The sequence below is a fragment of the Acipenser ruthenus genome, chromosome 46 (genome assembly GCF_902713425.1).
Source record: "Acipenser ruthenus chromosome 46, fAciRut3.2 maternal haplotype, whole genome shotgun sequence".
Taxonomy (NCBI): Eukaryota; Metazoa; Chordata; class Actinopteri; order Acipenseriformes; family Acipenseridae; genus Acipenser; species Acipenser ruthenus.
The window spans coordinates 6,400,427-6,415,690 of NC_081234.1; the positions used below are offsets into that span (position 1 = coordinate 6,400,427).

General features: G+C 42.6%; 1 protein-coding gene across 5 annotated transcripts in view; it reads right to left on the reverse strand.

The window, feature by feature from the left end:
• The window catches only part of LOC117397840 (transforming acidic coiled-coil-containing protein 1), a 62,191-nt gene that overhangs the window by 25,354 nt on the left and 21,573 nt on the right, over positions 1 to 15,264 (reverse strand). The window contains exons 1-2 of one of the 5 annotated variants that reach the window (XM_059013595.1): positions 13,182 to 13,856; positions 3,910 to 4,019 (exon numbers count right to left, since the gene is read on the reverse strand). In XM_059013595.1, the coding sequence (XP_058869578.1) occupies positions 3,910 to 4,019; positions 13,182 to 13,330 (259 nt within the window). In that variant the 5' untranslated portion in view covers positions 13,331 to 13,856. Of the gene's footprint in view, positions 1 to 3,909; positions 4,020 to 13,181; positions 13,857 to 15,264 lie in introns of those variants that run through there. The other 4 variants (XM_059013594.1, XM_059013597.1, XM_059013596.1 and 1 more) reach the window with 4 other exon arrangements.

Consider the following 15,264-nt stretch of genomic DNA (forward strand, 5'->3'; position numbering starts at 1 on the left):
CCACCCCCACCCCCTCCTCCCCCACAACCAGAACCATTAAGGAATTGGAATCCTTAAGCAAATTAGACCACAGTAAATTTGCAGGTTCCCCATACTTTTACCATGATTATATTGTGTATTTACCATAGTTTGCCAAGTTTTTTTTTTTTTTATGCTTTTCCAATGCTTACCTTTGCTTTAGTTTGCAGGTGGGTGGCTAACTATGTGAACATGCCTGCCACAGGGCTCCCTTGGGTCCTAAACCCTGCTAGGTACAGACAGGAACTGCAGTAACCACACACAGGCCATGACTTTTGCAGACATTAAAGGTTTGCTGACATAAGGTGGCTTAACAGTAGAGCTTTGAGTAAAATACAGGAGAAAATCTGTCCCAGGAGATGTCCAGAAAGAGAGTCCAAAATACGGGAGACTCCCAGTGAATACGGAAGAGTTGACAGGTCTGCGGCTACACTGCTGCTGTACCCTTGAGCAAGGTACTTTACCTAGATTGCTCCAGTAAAAACCCAACTGTATAAATGGGTAATTGTATGTAAAAAAATTAATTAATTAATTAATTAATTAATTAAAAAATAATGTAATTGTATGTAAAAATAATGTGATATCTTGTAACAATTGTAAGTCGCCCTGGATAAGGGTGTCTGCTAAGAAATAAATAATAATAATAATAATAATAATAATAATAATAATAATAATAATAATAACAGTACCACGCTACTGTAATGTATTACCAGTGTAATCTGATTCGTATACCGTTGTAATACTGTTTGTATATCAAAATATGTAAATGGTACCACTGTTCTACAAAACACAGTTGTGCTAATGTTGCTCCATTGTACAGTACCAATGCTTTCTATTGTAGTTTATCATTTTAGATCATTTGATAAGGGCAGTACTGAATTTAAAGACTTATGTGCTCATCGTCTTCACTTTCTCATACAGTCAGCCTCAGATTGCATTTAGCTACAATATATTTTTACCCTTTCAGGTACTGTGTGATGAATGCTCGATTATAAGGGCTCTCTGTATGTGCGTGCACTGGTTCATTTTTACAAGACTAACCTCACCTAAATTTCTGCACCTCTTTTGGCTCAAGTTATGTTTAAAATGGTTTAACAGTAGAATTCTATAGTTAACTTCCAAAAATACATGTACAGGTAAATACAAAACTCTATTAACTAGTAAACAGAAGAATTGATCAGTACAAAACTAAACTCTTAGTAGCAACTTTTCCTTTTTATCCAATTGTCTCAGACCGAGCCAAGAAACATTTTTTTTTTCTAAATTTGGCTTCACATTTCTGTGGGTTTCTATTTCAGGCCTACAGGAAGTCAAACCAATAAAATTTAAAAAAGCCAAAACGCAATACATTCCTTCAGGGAATAGAATTCAGTACTCGTTTTAAGAAACCGTGAAAAAGTGTGATTGTCATACGTCAATATATTTTGAGAACCTCTTCAAAAATCAACAGGATTTGATTAGGCTGTGCACATCAAGTAAGAAAGTGCAATGACGGGTCCTTTTCTCTCTATCAGCATGTGGGGAGAGGGGTGAGCAGCACTGTTCTAAGGTGTCCTGACTGATGTGGAGATGTGAAATGACCCACAGCACTTCCAGAACAGGAGGTGGGGGGGGTGTTGGACCCCAGTGAGCCTGCTTAGGCAAATCCATATCACCCCGACCCCCATTATAAACAAGAGATAGGAGCCTCCGTAACCAAGGAAACAAGACAGTAAGCTGCAAACAGGGAAGAACTGCATTTCAACGAATCAAAGTTTTACAGCAGGGAGAAGCAGCATGCACTGATGTAGTTTGTACTTTGATATAACTTTGATAGTATAGTACAATAAAATTGATAAGTTAATTATTGCACATTATACAAAGTTACTGACTGTACTGAAGTGGAATGATCTCTATGGCTGGTTCTTTGCATACTAAAATGTAAATGCAACACAGTAAAGTATGCTTCAGCGCCTCCACTGCAAATCCACCATACGAGACAATACAGGGTGTAATGTAAATATTATTTTTAAAAGTTGTGTTACTGGTATTCATATCTAGCAAGATTTGAGCAACGGATCTATGAGGTCTATAAAAACCTTCAATAATTAAACGCAAAACTTTGAATATAACACTGTATTTTATAAGCATCCAACAGTCAATAATCTTATCTTTTTTATTTTTATGAAGGAGATTATTATCAAGGTTGGTGATTAACTTAAGAGGCTGGAAATCTGTTTGAAGTATGCACAACTGTATTTGCAACTGCTTCTAAAGCAAAGCAAAACACCCCAGGATGTCTTCTCTGAAACACTGTTTCACATGCCACAGCAATCCTGCAAGCTTTCTCATCTTTAAAATGCAGTCTAGGAGTATTATAAACGTTCTGAGTTATGTGCTAGCTAGTGTGCCACCTTATCAAAGCTGCCAATGCATCACTCTTGGTTATAATTTGAATTAATTTGGCCCAAATTAAATTAGAAAACACATCTTGGTTGGTTTAATGGGCCTTGGCACTTCAGAGCATAAATTGGGCCTATTACGTGGCATTGAACACTGCCTGGAAAAGACACCAAACTTTCCAACTTCAACAACACACAGCACTGTTATATCAAGCAATCGAATAATATTAGGAAAACTAATAGGCATTCTCTGTAACTGAAGTGCAGAGGCATATGCAGCAGGACCTTGCAATGCTCACCGCAATTGTATGAGATCCTGTTACTGTTATTATCTACAATGTGCCTTTTGGCCAGACCACCCTCCTAGGTAAACTTCATTCGTTTTACCTAGCTAAAAAGAAGGTCACGTTACTAATGAGGTGGTTTTACATTCATGTCTTTATAGTCCTGTTTTTTTTTTTTGTTCCAGCGATACACCCAAACCCAAAAGATGCGAAGAAAGGGTACACATTAATGATCAGGTAAATGTTCTACTTATGGTGAACCAGAGTGAGAGCCAGACCATGTGATTAAGTCTGATAAGTAGGGGTGTAACGACATTCTGTATTGATCACAACTGTGCAAATTTGTTCCAAGTAGCGCTGCATTGCTAAGCAGATGCGATCCTTGATCTAGACTACCGGTAAGCAATTATATAAATTTTGACATTTAAACATATTGCCTTTTCCATAAATCCCATATTTACAGAATATGTCCTGAGTTTACTTCTTGTTTTTTACTTTACGGATTAATACAGTATATCACAGAAATGTAAAGTAAAGTCCAAATGGATTCCAAATGGATTCCAAATGGAGTCCAAATGGATTCCAAATGGAGTCCAAATGGATTCTCCAGTGCAGGGATAAACAATTTAGATTTCACCATGGGCCACCATTAAGAATTACATAATAAAACACAGGACAGGTGCACGGCTTGCAGGGCCAGGGACTGCCAATAACATTTTAATTATACTTTAGAAATACGTGTAATAAACCACTAGCTATTACCAACAAATTAAGTAATTACATGTACAAACTGTGCTCAAGGAGTTTAATACGCTTTCTAGTACGGATGGATGCATGCTTGGTTCTATAAATGTGTGAGACCCTTATAAACAGGTTTGTTTGAATGATTTGAAAATATGTATACGGCTTAATAATGGAGAGGACATTGGATGGGTATTGACCCCATAGGTGAAGCCCCCTTCTAGGCAGTATGAATTTGCATGCAAGCCATTGTATTTCTTGCTCTTATTGCATTACTTGTATTGTAACACTTGAAATGTATTTGCTTACGATTGTAAGTCGCCCTGGATAAGGGCGTCTGCTAAGAAATAAATAATAATAATAATAATAATAATAATAATAATAATAATAATGATAATAATAATAATAATAATAATTTGGATAGGATTAACTAGTTCATTTTCATTTTAATATTACATGGGGGTATCGTTGATAAATGTCATTACCTGCTCTCTTGGATGGTGAATTATCAAGGAGCTCCTCCGAGAAGTCTTTCAGGGGGGCGTGTACAGGAGTCTCTGCCTCTGGCGTCTCAAAGTTACCCTCTGAGTCCGAGCTGTGATGGGAGAGAATGAGGAACGTCAGCGATGTTATCTATGGGTACCTGTCTGGGCTGCATTCCAGAACAGACACATAACCTACTTGCAACATAACCACATGCTATTAATCTTACATCATTCCTCTGAATATGCTGGTTGACTGGGCTGTCATATTTTGTGGAGGAGCCTGTTACCGTGCTTATTGCAATGCATTTTCTAACACATTAAAGTTTCACATATCCGTGCATGGGGATGCCAAGTAATAACCTTCAGTAGCTCAGCCAGTCAGATATCTGTACCGGTGCAATGAAAAGGTACTATATGAATTCACATTATGTGAACGAATGTAACATTTATCCATGCAAAGGTTTATCAATTTGGAACCTGAAGATAATGTATAAAGCCTTCATTATCAATCCAAGGCCAGACATGGTGTCCTCAACAAATACCAATACATTCAATAAGTGGTTCTCAAGGTATAGCTCAAATATAGTGACAGCCTCTCAAAGATATTTACTCCAAATTCCCAGTTGATTTTCTGAAACACCAATTACAATTCTAAAACAAATATGAGATACAGTAGTCTCTGCCTATAGGAACACCTCCTAAGAGAACACTTCGCCTAAAAGAACACCCTTGTGGTGAAACAGATTTTTCCCATTGTAAATGCTCCGCCTAAAGGAACAGGAACTTTGCTCAAAAAGAACACCTTTTTGGCACTGCCAGCGACTCGTTCACAACTAATACAGTACTGTTTTGTAACCTGATAACTCATCATCAGTCAAACTTAAATTCAAATGGTTTATCAAATGTGACTTGTCATCGCAAGTGTCTTGAGGCACACTGATTGGTTTATTCAATGTTTCCAGAACCACCGTCATATCATTGCCTTGTTTTCGCTACAAAATGGCATGTAAACAAATGGCGAAACGCACCGCTGTTTCTCATGCTACAAAAAGTTGGAAATTGTGCGCCTGAAAAAAACCTGAATCAGACACAAGTCGCTGAGCAATTTGGTGTTTTCTGTTCTGGTGAGTTGCTTCACCATTCTGTTAAATCATTTTGTGCATGTCTTGAATATTGCTCCTGTACGGGTATTCATAATTAATCTAGAGCTGCTGCTGCATTTTTTAAATGTGTGTAGGGGTGATGTGTACATTTAGTTTGACAGTTAAGTTTATTAACTTTAGTTTGTTGGTTACTTTGTTATTATAGTTTAACAACATACACTTGCCTATTGCTTTTCTCTTACTTATTCTGTTCATTTCATACGTTGATGCATGTGCGTCATAGGAGGCTGTGTGGTCCAGTGGTTAAAGAAAAGGGCTTGTAACCAGGTGGTCCCCGGTTCAAATCCCACCTCAGCCACTGACTCATTGTGTGACCCTGAGCCAGTCACTTAACCTCCTTGTGCTCCGTCTTTCGGGTGAGACGTAGTTGTAAGTGACTCTGCAGCTGATGCATAGTTCACACACCCTAGTCTCTGTAAGTCGCCTTGGATAAAGGCGTCTGCTAAATAAACAAATAATAATAATGACAAGTAATAACTATTAACTGGAGACTACTATAACTTACACGCCCCATAAACTAAGAGAAGGAGATGTGATGCCTTTTATTGGACTAACTAAACAATAATTAATTAAATCACAAGCTTTCAAGACCTCAAAGGTCTCTTCTTCAGGTGAAAGAAGGAAATAGAGATTGACTGATCAAAGCTTGTGATTAATTATAGTTTAGTTAGTCCAATAAAAGATATCGCATCTCCTTCTCTTTAGTCTATCATCTCTGGACTGATATGGCTACCATTTCATCTATCAAGCCCCATAAAAAAAAATTCTTCAGTTGTATTTTACTGGTTTGGTAAAATTGACTGGGTGCGATTTTCCTTTTCTGATAAAATCGCAACAATTTAGGTAAATAGCTTTGAGAATCTAACCCAGAGTAGGAATGTATGCCTCCACTATTGGGGAATACTATTAGTTTTTAAAACACAGTTTTCTATATGTTTACAGTTACAGCTGCCCGGCTTACCTACTAGATTTAAGCAATCACGTGATTACGAATGCTAGCCCTATAAGAACTCGCTCTCCAACTGTTGCTATAGCCACCTGCTGTTTAGTTTTGACTTTTGGCGCCGGAAAATAACCAGCTAGGCTTTAAAAGCCATTTATTAACAACAAAAAGGAGCTGGAACATAAATAAACCCAGTAGGGCAACAGACGATTTTACTCAGTGTCAGTTTGTTTAGGTTAAGGGGGGGGGGGGGGGGGGGGGGGGGAAGGAGGTGGGGACGGTCAGCCCATTTTGTTACAGTTAAATACAAAGTTGACTGGTCTAAATGCTCACCTGACTTTCATTCATAGACAGTCACAGATATACAGTTAATCTAGTAAGATCTTGGTAACGCCACCATTGAAATCATTCATTCTTTAATGACAACTAGTAATTCCAAAAGTGCAGCTCATTTAGTTTATATCTTACTGTTTCAAATTAATAGGGAGCATTATTGATTTGAATGAGAATTGTATTTAGACCCCCCACTGACAGTATCAATAGAAAATACCCCATATTATGGTATTAAGAGTTAAGGGACAAACAGCATCACAAAGAATGGTATCTGTAGTCATTTATAGTACCAAACATTTCAAACAGAGTTAGGGATTGAGCTATTTCTACAAACAGGGTAAACAATACGCTATAACAAGTGATATACAACAGCAAAGTTAGACATTGTTACTTTTACCATCTCACTGCTGCTGCCATATTTCCCAATTAGTCACATTGTTCAATTCATCTCATCCCTCTTCATTAAATTTTAACATGGTCCAAAAAAAAAAAAAAAAAAAAAGTAGTAACTATTAACAATAGGGTCTTCAATACTAGGCAAAACTGGGATTCAAATGCCTCCTCCCTTTCCTGTGTTTATAATCTAGACCTTTTATTTTAATAAGTGCTGCAAATTGCATTTCTATACAAATTCCAAAGTATACCGTGTGAATAGGTATATATCTAGAGTAACCATAAGGTTCAGAGTCACATTGATGTTTCTTTGTCTTCATCTAGACAATGTGGGGAAGCTATAAAAAAGGCCAACAAGATGCTCGGATATATTGTGAGAAGTGTTGAATTTAAATCAAGGGAAGTCATGTTAAAACTTTACAATGCATTAGTAAGACCTCACCTAGAATATTGTGTTCAATTCTGGTCACCTCATTACAAAAAGGATATTGCTGCTCTAGAAAGAGTGCAAAGAAGAGCGACCAGAATGATCCCGGGTTTAAAAGGCATGTCGTATGCAGACAGGCTAAAAGAATTGAATCTATTCAGTCTTGAACAAAGAAGACTACGCAGTGATCTGATTCAAGCATTCAAAATCCTAAAAGGTATAGACAATGTCGACCCAGGGGACTTTTTTTTTACCTGAAAAAAGAAACAAGGACCAGGGGTCACAAATGGAGATTAGATAAAGGGGCATTCAGAACAGAAAATAGGAGGCACTTTTTACATAGAGAATCGTGAGAGTCTGGAACCAACTCCCCAGTAATGTTGTTGAAGCTGACACCCTGGGATCCTTCAAGAAGCTGCTTGATGAGATTCTGGGATCAATAAGCTACTAACAACCAAACGAGCAAGATGGGCTGAATGGCCTCCTCTCATTTGTAAACTTTCTAGTCCACCAAGCCACTGTCGACTTCTGTGGCACCAAACCTGTTAACTGAGCACACAAAGTAATTTACATTTTCTTCCCCTGGGGTATGGAGATGTTACTCCCCACTCCTGTCAAGTCTCAACTTCCACAAGAACTTCATTTAACATCCCAGGAATCAAACCAAGAACAAAGACGAACTTTTACAGACAGCTACTCATCCCAGCACTGTACAGCAGAGAGAGTCTCCAGCTTTTCATGCGATTTCCTAGAAACTGCAAAAAAAGCATTTGTGGCGGAGTGTCCCGCCCCTATTTATTATTATTTGTATTTTTGTTTGCGGCGCGGGTAAAAGCGCCGCGTCTTTTGTTATTATATTTAAAAACCCCGTGAGGATGCATGGCTGATCAGCTACTGATTATTTAACTAGCTGACAGTCATGCATCCTTACCAAACGCGTGCAGACTCTGGCCGGGGGATAATAAGATAATTACCAACTAGTTAAATCCCTCGGCCAGAGTATATAAACCAGCAGCACTCTGCACTCGGGGTTGAGAGTGTAGAGGAGAGTACGGGAGAGCGGAGAGAGAAAAAGCAACATTAACAAAACAATTGCTAAGACGTGCTGGATTTCCCAGCACATCACTTACTTGTTTGTTTGTTCATTCGTTTGGCCCTTGTGCCCTTTTGTTTTGTGTTGTGTTAATTTGTTTAATATTTTGTTTATTAAATACGCTGAGTGCACTAACACTCAGCTTCAACCGCCCATCCACTGTTTGGTTTGAGTTACTTCCTGGTCCGTGACGTCATCCACATCACCACTGCGAGCCAGACTGTCACATATGGTGTCCTGCGTGGGACAAACAACGCCTCCAACAGCCGGACCAGGATTGAAAAGTGCGTTTTTTTTGTTTGTTCGTTTTTTTTTTCAAATTAAAAATGGGGAAAAGTAGCCGGAGGAGAAAGCAGCAGCAGCAGCAACAACAGCAGCAGGAGGCGCAGCAACATCAGCCTTACCTTGCCACACTGGATATCTGCCTCACCTGCCTGAAGGGTGAGGAGTGGTGCTTCGCGGTTGGTGAGGTTGGGCACGTGGCACCAGACCAACCCCCTCCATGGCAGGAGAAAGAGGAGCCAGAGCGTCCAGTGAGGGAGGACCTGCATCCTCCAAAGAGGACGAATGCACTCTCCTCTGAGGGAGTCTGGGACTGGCTGGTGGAGCCGGGGAGGGATTATGAGGAAGCCCTCCCTGCAGTGATCAACCTCCTGTGGGCAAGAGATGGGGAGCGCTGGGAGGCCTGGGAACAGCAACACCACCCAGCTTCCCTCCCAGACATCGCAGCCATGGTGTTCAACTACCTGGCTGCGGATATGGGAGAGACCCTGCTGCTGCCATCTCCAGCATCAGAGGGAGAGGAGCCATCGCTGCCGTCTCCAGCGCCAGAGGGAGAGGAGCCATCGCTGCCGTCTCCAGCGCCAGAGGGAGAGGAGCCATCGCTGCCGTCTCCAGCGCCAGAGGGAGAGGAGCCATCGCTGCCGTCTCCAGCGCCAGAGGGAGAGGAGCCATCGCTGCCGTCTCCAGCGCCAGAGGGAGAGGAGCCATCGCTGCCGTCTCCAGCGTCAGAGGGAGAGGAGCCATCGCTGCCATCTCCAGCATCAGAGGGAGAGGAGCCATCGCTACCGTCTCCAGCATCAGAGGGAGAGGAGCCATCGCTGCCATCTCCAGCATCAGAGGGAGAGGAGCCATCGCTACCGTCTCCAGCATCAGAGGGAGAGGAGCCATCGCTACCGTCTCCAGCATCAGAGGGAGAGGAGCCATCGCTACCGTCTCCACCAGCAGAGGGAGAATGCCTGCTGGTTCCACATCCACCGTCGTGGGAGGACTGCTTGCCCCTCCCACCTCCACCAGCAGAGGGTGAATGCCTGCTGGTTCCGCCTCCACCGTCGTGGGAGGACTGCTTGCCCCTCCCACCTCCACCAGCAGAGGATGAATGCCTGCTGGTTCTGCCTCAACCGTCGTGGGAGGACTGCTTGCCCCTCCCACCTCCACCAGCAGAGGATGAATACCTGCTGGTTCCGCCTCAGCCGCCGTGGGAGGACTGCTTGCCACTCCCAGCTCCACCAGCAGAGGGTGAATACCTGCTGGTTCCGTCTCAGCCGCTGTGGGAGGACTGCTTTCCCCTCCCACCTCCACCAGCAGAGGGTGAATACCTGCTGGTTCCACATCCACCGTCATGGGAAGGACTGCTCCTGCCCTGCCTCGCACCACCCAGGGATGCCTGCCTCGCATCGCCTGGGGCTGCCTGTTCCACATCGCCTGGGGTCGCCAGGGATCCTGCTTCGCCTGGGGTCGCCAGGGATCCTGCTTCGCCTGGGGTCGCCAGGGATCCTGCTTCGCCTGGGGTCGCCAGGGATCCTGCTTCGCCTGGGGTCGCCAGGGATCCTGCTTTGCCTGGGGTCGCCAGGGATCCTGCTTCGCCTGGGGTCACTACACTGTGGTCGGAGCCCCACGGAGGGGAGCTGCCGGCCATGAAGAAAGGGGGGGAGGTCAGGAGACCAGCTCCCCCAGCCGCACTTTCGCGGCCGGAGATCATGTGGTCAGAGCCCCACGAAGGGGAGCTGCCAGCCATGGAAAAGGGGGGGGAGGTCAGGAGACCAGCTCCCCCAGCCGCACTTTCGCGGCAGGAAATACTGTGGCTGGAGCCCCGTGAAGGGCAGCTGTCAGCCATGGAAAAGGGGGGGGAGGTCAGGAGACCAGCTTCCCCAGCCGCACTTTCGCGGCAGGAAATACTGTGGCTGGAGCCCCGTGAAGGGCAGCTGTCAGCCATGAAGAAGGGGGGGGAGGTCAGGAGACCAGCTTCCCCCGCAGCAATTTCGCTGCAGGAGAAAGGGTGGCCAGAGCCCCACGGAGGGGAGCTGTCGGCCATGAAGAAGGGGGGGCAGGTCTGGAGACCACCCCCAAAAATTTTTTGGCCAGAGGAGCTGGCCGGTGCGCGGGCCATTGGAACACTACGGCTGTTTGGGTGGGAGGAGGACATCCCACCGTGGCCGCCACCTTTGGCCCGTTGCTGCCCCTGTTCCTGCGCCGGGACTGCTGACCGGGACTTTGGGGACTAAGGGGGGAGGTGGCCGAAAAGGCCATGTGTGCTGCGCACAAGGGGGGGCATGTGTGGCGGAGTGTCCCGCCCCTATTTATTATTATTTGTATTTTTGTTTGCGGCGCGGGTAAAAGCGCCGCGTCTTTTGTTATTATATTTAAAAACCCCGTGAGGATGCATGGCTGATCAGCTACTGATTATTTAACTAGCTGACAGTCATGCATCCTTACCAAACGCGTGCAGACTCTGGCCGGGGGATAATAAGATAATTACCAACTAGTTAAATCCCTCGGCCAGAGTATATAAACCAGCAGCACTCTGCACTCGGGGTTGAGAGTGTAGAGGAGAGTACGGGAGAGCGGAGAGAGAAAAAGCAACATTAACAAAACAATTGCTAAGACGTGCTGGATTTCCCAGCACATCACTTACTTGTTTGTTTGTTCATTCGTTTGGCCCTTGTGCCCTTTTGTTTTGTGTTGTGTTAATTTGTTTAATATTTTGTTTATTAAATACGCTGAGTGCACTAACACTCAGCTTCAACCGCCCATCCACTGTTTGGTTTGAGTTACTTCCTGGTCCGTGACGTCATCCACATCACCACTGCGAGCCAGACTGTCACAGCATTGCATGGATTTAATAAAAAAAATACAGCGTCAGCTACTTATACCACTATTTAATCAAACTTACTTACATAAGTGGACTGAATAAATATCCAATAAGTAACCTCTCACACACACCCTACTGCTTAAACACTACTGTTTTTGATATGCAATGGTTTAACATTGAGGAACAATTCTAAACTTTTAACATACCCAGTGCAACTGATCTAAACAGACTGAGATCACAATATTGGCGAAGACCACTGAAATAATACCCTCCTTTGTATAACAAGATTATAAATACAATTAAGAGTCTATATAAATACTGTCACTGTTTATATTAAATCATGCAGCTATTTTACATTATTGTTGACCCCCTTCTTAACTTCACTAAAAGACACAAATACAGTAGGCTAGGATAGAGCGGGTTTGCGTGTTTTAGTGCATCAGTATGAGTATTCACAATTCTTTATGCCCAACAGTGCATGGATGTCTTTTCAGTGTATAATCACCAGGGGAGGGCCCTCATCTCAACGATTCAAACAGCAGCATTTACATCCATTGAAAAGACCACTGCTTCGTCTAAATAAATCATAACTGTCTTTGTGTACCTTTGGGTAAGCTAAGCGTTAAATAACTTTACCACAGTGGATTCTGTCAGTCAGATGTCTGCTAGCGTAAAGTGCATCCTATTCCCATGTGGTGTCTTGGCTGCCAAGTCCAGTGTTGCTGGTTTTTCCTACCACATTTCCAAACAGTGTGTCAAAGAAGCAAAAAAAAAAAAAAAAAGTTTTACACTTTTGTCCTACTTGGTTTACCATCGCTATCAGTTAAAACACCTTGATAAGGCAAGGCAATCATCCGATAACTTAAATTACCCTGCCAGCGACAGGTGCTATTTGCATACTGTTACATTTATTAGCTTTCATCCGGCCCATAATATTTTAGGAACACAGAATGCAAATGAGTTCAGGGGACTTCCTTTTATGTTTAGTTCTCCCTGCTTTGACGATTATATAAATTACCTTTCTCGTCTTTCTGTTCTAAATATGTACACTCATCTGTTTGTGGGAATCAAACATGCAGACACCCCGATAAAATACGACTGAAATCCAGTATAATGAACTGGTGCAAAAACCTTAAGCAAAGCAATGGTGTGACCAGCAATTGCACAAGGTTTTGGATCAAATATGGCTGAGTTGTTCTGATACAGTAACACACTAGCTAGAACTTGTGTATGTGACTGCTATGGATTACCAGCGTGTATTGGTTTATATACCATTGTGATACTATTGGTATGTTGAATTATGAAAATGTCACCACTGTGGTTGTATTCTACTCCATCCTAATCCTTCTCACTGACCCTAGTCAGCAAAGGGTTAAGTAGAAATGGATGCATGTGTTTGGGTGTCTGTTTATGCAGCTATCTGTCTTCCAGTCAAATGCCTGCTTGATATATTTGATTGAAAAAATCAAATATATCAAGCAGCCATTTGACTGGAAGAGATATATATGGTGGTCTGCATTACTGCGTATATGCAGTATTTCAACACCCACACACTCTGTTACCCCATCTGTGCGTATCCATACTTTGACATTCATAAACACATACATAAAAAGCAACAACAATGAAGATTTAAGAAACAAAAAAAAACCCTTTCTGGTATTAAACTACCTGACCCAATGTGGCACAGTTACCATGCCTGCGATCCATCTACCTCATGAGAATAAGCCTTGTGCCAAATCTGACAGGTGGAACCCAATAAACCCCTCAATAGGCACTTCCACTCACTGGAAGGAAAGCACACAAGCAGAAAACTAGAAACCAAAACTCGCCTGCAGCTCAGAGACTTCTCTTCCTCTGCCGAAAGATCTTCCTCCTCCGCAGCCTCTTCCTCGCCCCCCTCCCCCCCTCCTCGGACCGCTGACCAGGTCCATTTGGCCCACTGGACGGGCGACAGCATCTGCCAGGGACTGAAGGCCATCTCCCCTGGTTCTGTTGTTTTTGCTTCTGCTGATGATTCTCTTTGAGTTCAACAAGATGGAGGTAAACTCTCACAGCTTAATTTTTTTTATTTTTTTGGCTGAGGCAAGGATGTGGTTAAAACATCATAAGTCCCTTAACGGTTGCCTCTGTCTTCGCTTCCTCTAGCTTCACTGTCTCAACATTTTTGTAAGGCACTCCCTTACTTCCTCAAGCTCCAATTTCCTAATTTTCTTCTGGTTCTCTTAAATTGAAATTCCACTCAAAAAACCTTAAAACTGAGGTTTTTGTCTGCTTCTCTCTACCTACAGCTTAGAATGCCAAAGCAGAAATCAGCTGGCAGATAGCAAACACATTCTCTAACCCAGAGAGCTTGAAACACTGCCTCCCCCCTCTTCTAGGGCTATGCTATTGTCACAAAACAGGAGGGTAGGTTTCCAATTTCAAAAGGCAGGCCTGAGTATTGGTGCACAAGCTAGACATCCCCCTTTTGTTGAGTGGTTGAACCCAACCTCTGAGAAGGAGGAGAGAGGAGAGAAGAGAGAGAGAGAGTTTCTGCTTGCACACTAATCTAAAAGATGGGGGGAAAAAAACAGATTCCAAACCTTAAGATCTCAGAACAGGAGGCTGGCTGACAGGAATGCAGTACAAGCTGACATGCTTGTGAAGGGAAGCTGCCTGACTGGTGAATCATAGGCTGGGGTTTAGTCATGCTGTTTTCATTATGACTTTCCACTGCAACCAACAACAGCACTGCACTGCTGTATCCACCTACAGATGCTTCAATACAAGTGGAAAATATCCGTGCTAAACATAATGAGGACTGAAGTCGTTCAAAAGATGGATGTAGGGAAAAAAAATGAACAAAACTGCAACTGTGGGCCTACATATGATACACATGGACAAATAAGAATGTGGTAATAGCCAAGTTAATTTCTGCAAATATACAGTTCCCTATAGTAGTTTGATAAAGGTGAAATTACCTCCATAGTCAATATTTTTTGTTTTTACTGTCATTTACAGATTCTCCACTTACAAGTGAAAAATATTAAAATGTGAAGGTGTTTTTTTTATTGCCATTCTTTTTTGCTCATTATGCCTAAAATAACCAGTCAAATCTTTCAGTCCAGTACCATCCACTGCCATATTTCAGAATACAGATCCAATGAATTGGTTACCAAGTACTGTAGATCCCACTGTGCATTAAAAGACGCAGTGCAGTTAGCTTTTACAGCTGAAATAAAGATTCATCAGAGTTTGAAAAGGGGCACGACAGCGACTGAATCTGTATCTCCTCAGAGTAGGCTCCTCAGAGTACATATACACATGCAGAGTGTGTATGTGTGTGTGTGTGTGTGTGTATATATATATACACACACACACACACACACACACACACACACACACACACACACACACACACACACATATACATATACACACACACACTGCTGTGCAAAAGTCTTAGACATGTTGCATTTTTCTACTCTGATGCATTATGAGCATCAACAATTTACTCAAAGCCTCCACTAGTGTTTTCTATTATTACAACAACCTTGACTTGCATAAAGAAAAAAAAACACTGAGTGAAATATCTCGCATAACATGATTTTCAAGGTGTGGTAGCCTTAGCATAATCAACAAGTACAGAGAAACATCATCTGTAATTGACAAACCGAGGGCTGGAAGACCCAAAAAGCTGTCTAACAAGGATGAGCAATACTTGAAGATAATATCCTTAAGGAATAGAAAGACGACAAGTGTTGAATTGGCAACAGAATTGGCAGAAAGCACAGGTGTCGTTGTCCAGCCATCCAAAGCACCTTTGACCATTGTAGCATAGTTCAATTTCTATGTTCTTGTGCATATTTTAGCCTTTTAGTCTTGTTTCCCTTTCTTAACAGAGGTATTCTTACTGCAACACATCCTTTGATG